At 45.2% G+C, this 15,587-nt stretch overlaps 1 protein-coding gene across 2 annotated transcripts in view; it reads right to left on the bottom strand.

The window, feature by feature from the left end:
- Positions 1-11,741, bottom strand: part of RILPL1 (Rab interacting lysosomal protein like 1) — an 83,264-nt gene extending 71,523 nt beyond the window's left edge. For both annotated transcript variants that reach the window (XM_075322765.1, XM_075322767.1), the window contains exons 1-2: positions 11,256-11,741; positions 9,437-9,587 (exon numbers count right to left, since the gene is read on the bottom strand). In XM_075322765.1, coding sequence (XP_075178880.1) covers positions 9,437-9,587; positions 11,256-11,540 — 436 coding nt within the window. In that variant the 5' untranslated portion in view covers positions 11,541-11,741. The remainder of the gene's footprint in view (positions 1-9,436; positions 9,588-11,255) is intronic.
- Positions 11,742-15,587: the final 3,846 nt, after the last annotated feature.

Raw genomic sequence — 15,587 nt, 5'->3', positions numbered from 1 at the left:
GCAAATCGGGGTAATAAGGAGTTATTGGCAGCCCATAGCTGCCAATAAGTCCTAGATTAATCATGTCAGGCGTCTATGAGACACCCTCCATGATTAATCTGTAAATTACAGTAAATAAACACACACACCCGAAAAATCCTTTATTAGAAATAAAAAACAATAACAAAGTCCCTCATCACCAATTTATTACCCACAACAAAACCCTCCATGTCCGGTGTAATCCACGGTCCTCCAGCGTCGCGTCCAGCTCTGCTGCATGCAGGTGACAGGAGCTGCAGAATACACCGCCGCTCCGGTCACCTCCACGCAGCTAATGAGGTGAGTATAGCGATCAGCTGAGCTGTCACTGAGGTTACCTGGATCCAGCGGTGGATGCAGCGGTGGCCGCGGGTAACCTCAGTGACAGCAGCTGATCGCGCTACTTACCGCCGCTCCGGTCAGCTTCACACAGCAACTGAGGTGAGAAGCGCGATCAGCTGCTGTCAGTCAGGTAACTCGCGGCCACCGCTGGATCCAGCGGTGGCCGCGATTAACCTCAGTGACAGCAGCTGATCGCTATACTCTCCTCAGTTGGTGCATGGAGCTGACCGGAGCGGCGGTGAGTAGTGCGATCAGCTGCTGTCACTGAGGTTACCCGCGGCCACCGCTGGATCCAGGTAACCTCAGTGACAGCTCAGCTGATCGCTATACTCACCTCATTAGCTGCGTGGAGGTGACCGGAGCGGCGGTGTATTCTGCAGCTCCTGTCACCTGCATGCAGCAGAGCTGGATGCGACGCTGGAGGACCGTGGATTACACCGGACATGGAGGGTTTGTCGGGGTTAATAAATTGGTAATGAGGGACTTTGTTATTGTTTTTTATTTCTAATAAAGGATTTTTCGTGTGTGTGTGTTTTTTAACTGTAATTTACAGATTAATCATGGAGGGTGTCTCATAGACGCCTGACATGATTAATCTAGGACTTATTGGCAGCTATGGGCTGCCAATAACTCCTTATTACCCCGATTTGCCAACGCACCAGGGTAAATCGGGAAGAGCCGGGTACAGCCCCAGAACTGTCGCATATAATGTATGCGGCAATTCTGGGCGGCTGTTGGCTGTTATTGTTAGGGTGGGGGGCTCCCCATAACGTGGCGCTCCCCATCCTGAGAATACCAGCCTTCAGCCGTATGGCTTTATCTGGCTGGTATTAAAATTGGGGGGGACCGCACGCCGTTTTTTTTAATTATTTAATTATTTATTTCACTGCACAGTATACACACACACCGGCTGCTGTGATTGGGTGCAGTGTGACACCTGTCACTCAGAGTGGGGGCGTGTCTCACTGCAACCAATCATAGGCGCCGAAAAGCAGGAAAGCAGAGAATACGAGATTGATTAATGACCGGCCGGCTTTTTCAAAAGAAGAAAAGCCGCAGGAGCAGTGTGAATGCCGTGCAGTGCCGCAGCAGTGATCGGCGAACGGTGAGTAAGAGAGAGGGGGGAGAATGACCGACAGACTGTGAGAGGGGGACAGACAAGACAGAGAGAGACCGACAGAGCGAGACCGACCGACGGGAGATAGAATGAAAAAAAAAATGACCGACATCGCTAGTAAAAAGCACAAAACGTGCGTTTTGGACATCTGAGTGCCACACAATGTTTATGTAAAATCTTTCATGTATTAATCTCAAAAAGTAACATACACCAGCTCTATCTCACTATTGGGTATGTGCCCTTAACATTTCCGCCATGAAAATTCATTTTGGGGTCATTTTGCAAGGTTTTCTGGTGAGTCCGTAAAAATGGCGTAAAACTCGGACAAAATTGTTCACAGCTGTGACTTTTGAGTGATAAATGCTTCAAGGGGTCTTCCCCATGCTGATGCCATGTCATTTGAGCACTCTTCTGAGACTTTTGTGACAGTTTTAGGGTTTCTCCATGCTGCCGGGGGGTCATTTCACAAAAATACTCGGGTCTCCCATAGGATAACATTGGGCTCGTTGCTCGGGCCGAGTACACGAGTATCTTGGGAGGCTCGGCCCGAGCCTCGAGCACCCGAGCTTTTTAGTACTCGCTCATCACTAATATTCACCCATAAGGTAATCCTACAGTGCCTCCCAACAGTACCAAGAGGAAGCGGTAACACATGTAGGGACTTTCCCCACACCTCCCCTGGCCTTTTGGTAACCAATAGGTAAGCTCTAGATATGTATGAATTGCCTTTATAATCTGATGCACCATACATATATATATATATATATATATATATTATATATACATACATACATTTTTTTTTTTTTCCATCTCTTTGCACCTTTTGTTGAGTGAATTTTGATCTGGAGATGTGAGGTTATTTGGGCAAATTTAAAGACTTTTTTTGCTCTCCATTTGCACGCTTAGTGTAGTTGTTGCCCTAAAACAATGCAATTAAGTCCATCTATGCCTTTAATTTGGTTAGAATATAGTGTTAAAGGGATTGTGGACACCACAATCCCAGTCCATATGTAACTCCCCTTTTATTTGCCAAAACAAAAAGCAATTCTGCTACATTGTTGCCCTCTTGGCCGCCGTTCCTGGTCCATGCAGTGCTTGGCCGGCCATTTATTTATTTGAATGGCCACAATGTAATGCCATATTTCTTTTGCAGTGGTGACTTCAGGGAAAACCTGTGTGATGAAACGCCACTAGGTGTCACTAGAAGCTACTAGAGACAGGGACGTTAAATACGCCAGTGGTCAGAAACCAGAAAGTCAGAAGGTACACAGGGAGCGAGGTCAGAAGCCAGAGGGATAATGGCAGAGTCAGGAGCACAGGCAGAGAAGGGTAACAAAGGTCCAGGGTAGGGATGCAAGATCAGAACAACAAAACTCGTGGGAGTCAGAGAACTCACTGCAGAGCAGGACTATGACTGGCAGCGTTCCGGGTGACGTTGCTCTCTAATGAAGCCGAGCCTTCACCCGGAACGAGGCGCCTGAACACAGGCCACAACCCGCACCAGTGCAGAACCAAAAGGCTGAGAAGCAACCAGTCAGAACATTGGCTCTGCTGGAGAGCAAAGCACTGCGGATCATGACACTGGCTGCCTATAAATTCCCCCAATAATGAGTTGATCTCCAGAAGTGAAAAATGCAGCGATTGCCTGAGCTTAGACTTGAAAGGTTGCTCTTGGGGAACAACTCCTTCAATATATATTTCCCAATTTTGCAATGTGAAAGCTTTGTACTACCTGTATGTTGTAGTCCTGCATACTGTATTTCTCACATTGTTGTATCATTTGTCTGTTACATCCACAACACAAAATATTTCCAGCCCGGAGACAAGGTAAGTCATGTGCCTTTTCCCTGTTGCTAAACAAATATCCGCATATTTCACCTAGACTGATCAGATTTTGGCACAAATCCTTAAATTAGATAAAGAGCAAAATCATTGAAATCAAAAATATTACATTGTTTGGTTGTTTTTTTGTTTGAGAAAAATAATCCAATATCATGTCTGTTCCTGGCAAAAGCATGTGAACTTTGAGGATTAGATAAATTGAAGGTAAGATTAGAGTATGGTGTTTTCAGTGTGAGTGGGCGACCTGTTTTATGTACAGACAGGGATCTTTCCAAGTCTCATTTTTATTACACACTTTATAAAATATATCATGACATGAACAAAAGGAGATTTCGGTGGATCTTAGAAGAAAAGTTATTGATGTTCATCGGGATTTAAAAGTTTACAAAACCATCTAGAAAGATTTAGGACTCTGCCATAAAAATGCTCGACTTTCCCATTGACTTCCATTATACTACAGTTGAGCCCGTCCGAGAGGCCGACCTGCTCATTTCAAGTACTGAGCACCTTAGTGCTTGCTCATGACTAAACAAGAAGTATCAAAAAGCAAGACAGTTTTCTCTAAAAACATGGACATATCAAGAAGAGAATGACAGCAGCAATAAAAACAAAAGTATAAATAGAAAAAAAAAAAAAAAAAAAAAAAAAAAAAAAACCACCACACCAAAACAAAAACCCACAGTCCCATTCTCATCCAGGAGAGTAGGACGATTTTGTTTCTCACTTGTCATCCGTGTGCTGTCTGACTGCAATCCGTTTTTTTCTTGGCAACTATTATTCATTTACAGTGTTCTATGCAATAGAATAGTAATGGGTCCTTTAAAAAAAAAAAAAAAAAGATATCACTAGGATGGTCCGTGTGGCGTACGATTTCGGCATCCTCTTGCAGCATGCGCAACTCTTTTTTCACATCCAGAATGTGGATAAAACACTGACCATCTGCTCATCAGAATCTCAGTGACAACTGCTATCTCCTATGTAGTGGAAAGAGCTCTGTCATTAGCTCCACCCTCTTCTAGCTACATAGAATCTCATCAGCACCAACTTCCATCTCTCTCAGTAATGGGAAAGTCTTCACTGAATACAGATTTTACCTCAAAATTGAGAAGTTTGATAATTACTGATCAATTCTGATAGCGTAAAACAGATTTGTCTAATAAGATATATTACAAAGTTACTTATTTTCATGTGTACTAATAAATTATGGAATAAAATGTCGGATAAGATAGGTTAATTAGTATTGATGGGCAGCATGAAGAAAAAAAAAATTAATTGGATTGGAAAGGACAGATGTGCCAGTTAAATAGGGCACTCAATCCATTTTAAAGCATGTACTCCAGGCATTAGAACAGCCAATGACATCAGCAGGGGCATCAAAGCTACGGAAACAGATTTTGTTGACACTTTAGTAACAGCATGTTGTCACAATGATAAAATACACAATCAAGTTCCAAAAGATTTGTTATAAAACAGACATGTCCGGTGTCCTTTTCAGATCCATTTAGTGGACACATTTCTATGCAACTTTGATATTTTATAAAAGAAATAATAATTAAGAGGGAGATTTGATTGGTGCCAAATGGGGAGGGGGGAAATAAGCGCTGCCAGAAACCTTAATTGATGGGTTCAGCCCACATTCATTTACTGCATATGGCTAACTTTTGTTTTATTTGCTTCTCCTTATACAGTGGAACCTTAGTTAACGAGAAACCCAGTTAGCGAGTATTCCGCTTATCGAGCAAAGCTTGCTGTAAATTTGTAACTTAGTTTACGAGCAAGCTTTGCCGTACGAGCAAAATACTCACTGCACACACTTCCGGTTACGTACATCCACCGCGCTCTGACAGTCCACACAAACACACACATATTATGCTCACCTTACCTTCCTTTCCATCGCCGGCCTCACAGTTCTTGTAGTTCGCTGGTACATGATGTGTATCGGTAATCATCGCAATGAGGGAGGAACTTCCGCTGTCAACCGCTACTCATTGGTCAGCGCGCTGACCAATCAGAGGCAAGCGGCTCCTGCCTTTGACGTCAGCGCTCTGGCAGCGGAAGTTCTGGCATCGGTCGTGACGGTTACCCGATACACATCTTGTACCGGTGAACTACAAAGATCCAGGAGGCCGGCGATGGAACGAAAGGTAAGGTGAGCATAAATGTGTGTGCGTGTGCGGAATGGCACACTAGGGGACCAGGATGGGACATTTAACAAGTTGTGGAACGAATTGTCTGAGTTCGCATTATTTCCTATGGGAAATCTTACTTTGCTAGATGAGTAACTTGGTTTACAAGCACACTCCCAGAACAGATTGTTCTCGTTAACCAAGGTTCCACTGTAAGGGGTTTTTTTTTAGTGTTCAATTCTATGGTAAAAACTACCAGGAAATTTGATTTCCTATTTCAGTACAAGTATGGTGATACACACTTTTTGTTTTATTTACTAGGAGAAAATAATATTTAAAAAAAAAAAAAAAATTATATATATTAAATAATATAATAATCTTGCACACAGGCAAGGCCCTCAGTGCCAATGACAGCAAAACAACAACTTTGAACCTCCACTATAGTTGACTGTAGGTAACGTGTTCTTTTCTTGGTAGGCCTCTTTCTGTTTCCGGTAAGCAGTATAATAATGTGCTTTACCAAAACACTCACTTGCTCTCATCTGTCCACAAGATGCTTCACCAAAAGGATTTTGGCAAGCTGCAGTGTAGCTTTTTATGTCTCTGCAACACCCACACCGGCATCTCTGAACTGTCCTGCCCCCTCCCTTTGTGGGGACGTCTGCTCTCACCAGTTTGGCTTGCTTGCATAGGCCGCTTCATTCCTGGCCCATGCTGCTTTCTCCCGGAGGTTGTGCACACATCGTAGGCCTCCTGGATGTGCCTGAAGGACAGGCCTGCGGCCATAACCCCTTTCCTAAAGAGCTGTGCACCCCAACCTAGAAGCATCTATCAGGTCAGCTGAGAGGCTGCAGGTATTTAAAACACTTCCTCCTTTTAGGAAGTGCCTGGACAATGAGCTAGTTACATTGCTAGTCCTCAGGTCCCTTAGTACTGCTGCAGATATTGTGCCGTTTGCCGCTGCTGACATTGGTTTCGATTTCAGTTCTGTATTAGCTTGCTATGCTGCTGCCGCTACCATCCTCGCCAGCCGGCTTACCTGATACCCGTCACTGCAAGTATCCACGTCGGTCGCTGCTGCTGCCGCCGCTTCCTCCTATACACTGAACTGTGTTTGTGGCGCCAGCTGCCAGGGTATTGCTGGTCCCCTGGAGCTGACCTCTGCTGGCTGCTTACCAGCCCATATCTCTGCTGCCACCTCCAATGGCAGTAGTGAAGACTCAGCAGCCGGTCCAGTTCACTCCCTCAGGCAAGTTAACGGTACCTTGGTCAAGTGGACCCACTAATAAGAGTGTTATGCAGGCGGGGCAAGCACTGTGTGTCAACAGTAGGGTCCTCCTGCCATTGCATTTAATTTCATTCATATGTGAATAGATAGTTCATGCTAACATTAATGCAGGGAATCATTAATGCAGGAAAACATGAATTTCCTTGGAACTTGATTGGGGCTGCTTATCCACCATCTGGACAATCCTGTGTTGCACCTTTTCATCAATTTCTCTGCTGTGCATGTCCAGGGAGATTAACTACACTGCCATGGGTTGTAAACTTCTTGTTGATTATGTTGTTCACTGTAGACAAAGGAACATCAAGATCTCTGCAGATGGACTTGTAACCTTGAGATTGTTGATATTTTTCTCCTCTTCTTGTTCTCCATGCTTAGTGTGGCACACAAAGACACAATGCAAAGTTTGAGTCAACGTCTCCCCATTTTATTTGGTTTCAGATGTTACGTACCACAGGCGAGTTTGAAAGAGCATAACCTTCTTGAAACAAAAATGGTTTACCCACAATTTTGGAAAGGTGGCAACAATTTTGTCTAGACCATTTTTTCGGGTTGTGTGAAATTATGTCCAAATTTGTTTTTATTTTTTTTTTTAATATGATCCAATAAATAGGTGTACAACAAAATATGTGTAACTGCAATACTTTCTGGGAGAAATACTTTATTTTCTAGAATAATTTCAAGGGTGCCAACACTTTTGGCCTGGACTGTATGTTGGTAATTTTTTTTGTCGCAAAAAAGGGCAGCATTCTACAGTATCAGAATAGTTAATGAGAATTTGGGAGTCTCACCCACATGCTGCTTATTTTCAGATCTGCAGCATGTCAATTATTTCAGCATTGAAGTGCAGTGGGCAAAAAAAAAAAAAAATCACCCTCCCTGCAAATGTATGATGATATAGACACACATATAGACACACATATTTATTTTTTTGTGTGACTTAGAAAATTAGAATATACAAACAAACACACCCCTTATCAAAGTATAGGATTCTTTGGACAGTCAATATTTGTAAGTAAATGTAAATTATATTCCGTTGTCCTGTTATACCCTTTCGGACCTGTATAGCTGTGGCAGGGCTCCAGCCAATAGCACCGACTCATCTGTATTCACCGCTAACAGGAAAGGCTTCACTATTTCCAGCACAAGCTGTTCTATTCTAAGTGGATAAATGGACATGAGAGGTATTTCTGTCTGCAACACATGAATGTCCTTACGAAGCGGTGCTAGATTTAATAAGCAGAGATTCGGAGGTGTTATACACTAGAAACGAAGTCTGAACAACCACCGATCAAAGTTTAATTACAATTATTGTTTTAAAGTCTATTTTTTTTTTATTACACAAGTAAAATAAAAGCAGTTATTTAATAAATAATAGGATTTACTTAAATAGACAAAGTCGATAGGTTCTCTAAGGGCGCATAAAATCTAATGAGAGAAAAAAAAAAAAACACCACACACACACACACAAAATTTGAAAGCCATAGGACCATCAGTATGGTATCCAATTGTTGCAGATATTTTACAATTCTATCAGAAGGGAAAATGTAAAAGATTAATAGCTTTTGAGAAAAGAGAAAAAAAAAAAAAAAAAAAAATGTAATTATAAGACGCACTGGGAGGGCTGCCTATCTGTGCCGGCGGCCTCTCTGTGCCGGATGTTCCAGATAGTCGGTCCGCGGTCAGGGCTTCAAAAGATGGCGCCTGAAGTCAGCACGTACGCAGATTGAGCTCTTGGATGAGAGCTCCATTTGCTAACAAACCGCTCCAGGCGCCATTTCTTTGAAGCCCGGACCGCCGACAGAGCATCAGTGACACTCACCACACCGGCCTGCTGCACCACCCGACCACTGCAGCCAGCACTAAGCTGCCGCCACCAGCTCTGACCTGCCGCCAGCACAGCCTCCTGTGACCCCGCTCTACCGCTGCTGCCGCCCCCATCCGGTAAGACAACACTGGAGTAGAAGACGGACCCCATTTGGTTTTTTTCCTCTAAATTTGGGGTGCGTCTTATAAAATGAAAAATATGGTAAATGGTCTGACTTTTCCGGATGAGAATGAGGGGGTGTTTTTTTTTTTTTAACACGCTCGTTTGACCCCACACTTAAGGGGGCTTTACACAGTAGCGATATCGCTAGCAATTTGTAGCGATAGCGAGCATGTAAGTACCCGCCCCCATCGCGCATGTGATTGTTTGTGATCGCTGCCGTAGCGAACATTATCGCTACGGCAGCGTCACACATACTTACCTGGTCGGTGGCGTCGCTGTGACTGCCGAACAATCCCTCCTAAAAGGGGGAGGGGCGTTCGGCATCACAGCGACGTCACCGCAACGTCACAAAGCGGTCGGCCAATCAAAGCGGAGATGAGCAGGACGTAACATCCCACTCACCTCCTTCCTTCCGCATTGTGGCCAGCGGCAGGTAAGGAGATGTTCCTCGCTCCTGCGGTGTCACACACAGCGATGTGTGCTGCCACATGAGCGATGAACCACCTGGATAAACAACCCTTACCGATTTTTGAGTTTGGGATGACCTCTCCATGGTGAACGATTTTCACTTAAGGTCGCTGGTGTCACACGCTGCGATATCGTTAATGACGCCGGATGTGCGTCATTAACAACTTGACCCCGACGACAAAACATTAACGATATCGTAGCGTGTAAAGCCCCCTTAATAGTTGTAGCCATTCTCTCGTCTAGCATACCTTCATGCTTCTGGAAGTCCTCCTCAGTCAAATTGACATCCTTCAGAGAGAGATTGGAAAGTAGCTGTTTATTCTCCTCCTGTAGTTGAGCAATTTGGCCAAGAAGGTCCTGCGCTTCTCCCCTCCAAACATCCTCCACCAGCTCTAGCTCCTGAAAGATCAACGTCTTATTACTGATTATTTACTAAAGTTCACAAAAAACACAAAATTTACGCCAATGTGTAACACTTACTGAGACAAAGCTGACACACTTTTGGACTCTGGTGAATAAAGCTCTATAGATATATTTTTGCCCAGTGTATACACCAAAATTAGGGCTTCAACACAATGTACAAAAAGCACGCCACAGCAAATGGAAATCACTCGCCTCCTATATCGAGTGTAATGGAAGTCAATGGGGATCTTGAGCATTTTTATGGAAGATCTTCTGGAAAAATGCTGGAATTCCCCAGTGACTTCCATTATACTTGGTACATGAGTGGGGCCTGTGCAACAGCTCGTTACAAGTATGGTGCATGGTAGTGCCCACTCATCGCTAATAAGGATCTGAGCACCTTCAACAACAGCATCTGGGTCAGAGGGTTTGTTCTTAGGGTTTCCCTGGTGGGCAGTGGTTAGTACCTACTAACGATAGTTCATGGAAGGACAACCGCTAAACCGACAAGTGTCATGGAGCCGATGCTCAAGGGAAAATTATTTATTCAGTTCAAGACATTGAAGTGATCAGGAGACGGAGCAGGCAGAAGTGAGGGGAGTAAGGGGCGACGTCACGTGCGGGCTGCGCCATCGCTTTACTGCTTGGTAAAGTTCTCAGCTGTTTTTGCGATATCACCCTTTAGTTAGTCCTGACAAAATACTTGCACCATTAGTAGCGTGGAGTCGCTGTGGCACGTGTCGTGTACGCAGAGTCTTGCGATACACTGAAGGGGGAGGGGCGCCCAAGCTTGGAAGCCACCAAAGCAGACGGTTATCTACCTTCTATAACTTACAGAAATATGGAGGTTATGCGAGTTACCGTATTTCTTTTGTTTACAGCTTGCTACCTTGGAGACCGACCCCCACTGCTAGGCAGCATATTATGCAGTGGTTACAAGCTCTATCTATGGAGTTTGTAAGCACTGTTTTGAGACTGGCTGAGGCAGGCGGTGTCCTAATCCCGGGCAGCTTCAGCCCAACTCTTCCAAGGTTAGACAACAGTGGTGGTCTGTCTCCTAGGCAACAAGCTGAAAAACAAAGGAGGGTTAATATCTTAAAAACCAGTGAAGCAGTAAATTGCAGAGGTGCGTTGTTTTTACAAGCACTATCCGATCATACCCTCTATGACGAGGGGAATAACCCTTTACATACAAGTGTCAATCAGCATGAACACCTGATGATGGAGATTGTCCGCTCTGTATTTCCCTCCTCTGTAGTGGAATGAGAGCGGCGGGGGCTACAATGGGGCATTGTTCGGACCACTCTGTATACTGCCATACACCATGTTGGTAAATACCGCACATAGTAGTTTGGCATCTTCCCAAATCTCTCCATTCTGATGGTCTGGATAGGAGGCCTCCATGTGCGGCACATTTGGCCGGATTTCCACATCTGGCTCTCAGCTCTGCCTAGGGGACAATGATGTGCCTAACAATGGGGTGCCGGGACTGGGTGACACTGACGTGAGCCGGATAAGTCACCGAGTGTCGTCTGATCAAACCCAGAAGGAATGCGAAGCGCCACAAGAAAGGAGGGTCTGTGGTGACAGCAGAAACTTCATGTGACTGCAGGGGGGCTCCTAGCAGTGGCTCTATAGGACGTATATATACTATACGTGCCTCACCTTCTGGTGCTTCTTCTCCTTCTCGATCCTGTCCATCCGCTCCAGCCTCAGCCTGTCCAGCTCCAGCCTCAGCTCCTCCATCTCCGGGTTCATGTTGTTCCTGCTCACCAGCACCTCCAGGATCTCCAGCACACGCACCACTTTGGGCATGAGCCGGCTGATGGCCTCGCAGCCATAGTGGTCAATGACTCGCTCAAACTCCTGTCCCACCGCTGAGGCGATGTCATACACGTCCATGACTGTCAGCTCCGCCACATTCTTCTCCAGGGCTGAGATCCCCTCCATGACTTCTCCCCTCCTCCCTGCTTCCTGCCCGCACACGGCCGCCTCCGATAATGGCCGGGGAGGGCGCTCTCCTGCAGGCGGTGCTGGGGTCCTGTGTGGCTGGGGGGCTACATACTCTGCAGCCCGGCGGGTCCCGGCCTTATGGTGGGCGCAGGAGAACTGCTGAAGCCAGGCGACTCACTGCAGCCAGCACGCAATATGGTTATATGACACCAGAGGGCGCTACTGCGCATGTCCGAGCTGCCTGCTCCGTTAACCCATTCACTGACCGATGATTTATACAATGGTAAGGCTGGGACAAATGATATCACTCCGAATGAATAAATCAGGAGCAGGCAGGAGATTAAAGGGAACCTGTCACCAGAATTTCCGCTATTAAACTAAAAGAATCCTCTTCTGCAGCTCATGGGCTGCATTCTATAAAGGTTCATCTTGCCACTGGCCCCCCTTTCAGACCTAAATAACAACTTTATAAAACATTACCTTTTGCTATGGTAATGAGGTTTGCTGGCCACGTGGGCGGGCTGTATTTCGTCCGTTATTCCCCTTCCTGCCGCTATTCGCCGTCCCCCAGCGTTCATTTACATAGATGAGGCCGCCGCCCACATCTTCCACAGTGCTCCTGAAGTCTCGCGCATGCGCAGTGGCACTATCGCGGACTGAGCGCTGTTTTCAAATCAGGAGCGCCGGTGATGTTATTGATTATGTGCGGTGCTGTGAATGTCATCACCAGCGTCATCCAAGTACCTGCCCATAATCTCGTGCCCGCGTTTTTACCTCTGCCTCTACTGTTATGCGCAATAACATCACCGGCGCTCGCGATTTGAAAACAGCGCTCAGTCCACGATAGTGCCACTGCGCATGCGCGAGACTTCAGGAGCACTGTGGAAGATGTGGGCGGCGGCCTCATCTATGTAAATGAACAATGGGGGACGGCGAACAGCAGCAGGAGGGCGAATAACGGACGAAATACAGCCCGCCCCCGTGGCCAGCAAACCTCATTACCATAGCAAAAGGTAATGTTTTATAAAGTTGTTATTTAGGTCTGAAAGGGGGGGACCAGTAGCAAGATGAACCTTTCTAGAAAGCAGCCCAGGAGCTGCAGAAGGGGATTCTTTTAGTTTAAGGGTACGCTCACACGAGCGTATAACTCGCATGAGTATCGGACCGCATCACTCGGTGCGGCCGCACACTCTCCGGACAGGAGCATGTCAGCCGCATAGAAATACATGCAGCTGAGCCGCTCCTGTCAGCAGAGAAGCTAGCCGCGCCGGGTGATGCGGTCCGATACTCATGCGAGTTATACGCTCGTGTGAGCGTACCCTTATAGCGGAAATTCTGGTGACAGGTTCCCTCTAAGTGACTGCAATGTGTGTGCTACTTCATTCTCAATGCAACTGGTTTATTAATCTTACCAAGTGGTCACAGACAGTAGAAGCCCCTGTGCAAGAAAAGTGCATGGGTCCAGGGGTCCAAAATCTCATCAGAAAGGACAATGGTTTGGGGATAAAAGTGCAAACTATCGACTAAAGAGATGAGACAAAATAAAGTTAACCCCTTCACCCATTTTGCGTTTTTCATTTTTTTCTTCCCCTTTTTCCAAGACCCATAACGTTTTTATTTTTCCATCAATATTGCCATATGAGGACTGTTTTTGCAGGACGAGCTGTAGTTTTGAACAACACCATTCATTTTACCATATAGTGTACTGGAAATGGGAAAAAAAATCAAGTGCGATGAAAGTGCAAAAAAAGTGCGATTCACAACTGTTTTTTCCCCTTTTTTTATTTACCACATTCCCTATATGGTAACACAGACCTGGCAGTATGACTCCGCAGGTCAGTACGAGTGTTTGGATACCAAACATGTATAGTTTTCTTTCAATAAAAGTAGTGGGGAAAAAATCCTGAAATTTGTAAGAAAAAAAAATGCTTTTGGCGGCATTTTCTGAGACCGGTAGCGGTTTTTTTTCAGGTTCTTTGGCTGTGTGATGGCTTATTTTTTGCGTCTTGAGCTCACTTTTTTAATTAGACCATTTTTGGTTAGATACAATCTTTTGATCGCCTGTTATTGCATTTTATTGCCAAAAAAATATATAATTTTGGGGTTTTTAATTTTTTTTCCATTACGCCGTGTACCGGTCGGACTAATTAATTTAATGTTTTGATAGATCGGACAATTCTGAACCCGGGGATACCAAATATGTCTTTGGTTTTTATTCTTTTGTTTTTAAAGGGGCCAAAGGGGGGTGATTTCATCTATTGAGTTTTAACATATTTTTAACAAATTTTCTTCTTCACTTTTTATTGCTTTACTAGGTCCCCTAGGGAACTTGAGCTGTACAGAGCAGGGTATCAGCACCGCTATGTACAGCAGAATTGATGACTTCCTATGAACACCAGCTCACAGCCGGCGTTCAAGGGAAGTTAATGATGACAGGCACAGTGGTCATCAGCTGACCCCCGACTGTCATGACAACCCATCAGCATCCTGTGATGACATCACTTGCCTGCCAATGGGAATGGGGAATGATGCGCTCCCCACTTTCGCATGTTAAATTCTTCTGTCAGAGATTGATAGCGGAATTTAACTGGTTAACAGCCACGGGCAGATCTCCAATCTACCTGCGGCTGTCAGAGGCACATGGCCAGAGTGTAATGTGCATTAAGCATAAAACTGGGCACAAATGTGAGATTCACAGATGGCAGATTCACTGAGAAAATCAGTTCCAGCTCATCTGACGGTGGTTTTAGTGACCTTAAAAACAACCATTATTTCTCCTCCAAATAAACTTTAGAGTTGGCACAATGTAGTCAGGCAGGTGCCATTCACCACCCCAGACTTGTCCATCAGATGTCCACATAGGGAATGTTTCCACTGCTCCAGCCCAGTGACAATGTGCTTTATGCCTCCATATGATGCCTGGCATTGTGCTTAGTGATGTAAGACTTGCATGTAGCTGTTCCGCCAATGAAGCTTATGCCATGAAGCTCCTGAATTATAGATTTATTACTGAAGTTAATCTCAGACAATATTGAACTGCAGTTATTGAGTTAGTAGACAGTTGTCAAATATCACGCCATGTTGTCACGATTACGTTGGGATAGCGGGGAACCGGAGCTCCTAGGCTGTCCTTCAAGACCCTAATGTTACGCATGGAGTAGGAGAAATCCGTATGCACCGCGTGACACATGCGTTCAGACAGACAGGTGTCTGACATGCAACAAAAAACATCACAAACAAAAGGGGGACACTAGGGACCCTTTAACAATGGTGGGAAAATGGCTAGGGAGAGGGATGAGGGGACACCTCCTGAACTCACCTCAAGCTGTTACCTGAGCTGCCTTGCGTCCCTATACGGGGTGCTTCAACCCATTGCCAAGACGGATACCTAATCCCTCATTAGCCCTGAAAACCCCCCTGGCTAGTGAGATGGCTGGAGGGAAACAATCCCACTGCTGCACTAATAAACACAGAGGGAAAATTAAAGACAGGGGGATAAACAGAAGGATACAAACACCAATCCATGGCTGCAGACAGACTCCAAAGTAGAGATTGGACAGGCACAGGACAATTCTCCAGCAGCTTCTTCCACCAGGATGGCCAGAATAGAATTCATTCTATAAACAGTTGGGACTGCTGAGAAAACTCCACTATTTAAACCTAAAGGGGCATGGGCTCAAAGCAGATACAGCTGACCTGCTAAGAGCTGCTGACAACAAAACTGACATTAACTCATGAGTCACCAAAATAACAAAACTTTGTTTAAATAAGGAGTCAAGATGGAAAATAAGAGTCTCCAGTCCAAAACCTGTAACTAGTCTCTAAACAGGAGGGAGATGACCGTGACACATATGCTATCTCTAATCTGGGCGTGCGAGGTGCTGCAGTAAAGTGCGGGGATTGCAGATAAGTGCGGCATAGTTTAAACACAATCGCATGGTGGTAATAACTGTAATTGTTTAATTTCATTAAGGAATTGTGTGTCTGTTTGTCTGTGATACTGTGATAAAGCAAAAAAACAAAAAAAAAGTTTGTCTTGTGATT

Source organism: Anomaloglossus baeobatrachus, chromosome 1 (assembly GCF_048569485.1).
Source record: "Anomaloglossus baeobatrachus isolate aAnoBae1 chromosome 1, aAnoBae1.hap1, whole genome shotgun sequence".
NCBI classification, from domain to species: Eukaryota; Metazoa; Chordata; class Amphibia; order Anura; family Aromobatidae; genus Anomaloglossus; species Anomaloglossus baeobatrachus.
Note: the sequence above shows the minus strand (reverse complement) of the source record. Positions and strands in the feature narration are given on the sequence as shown.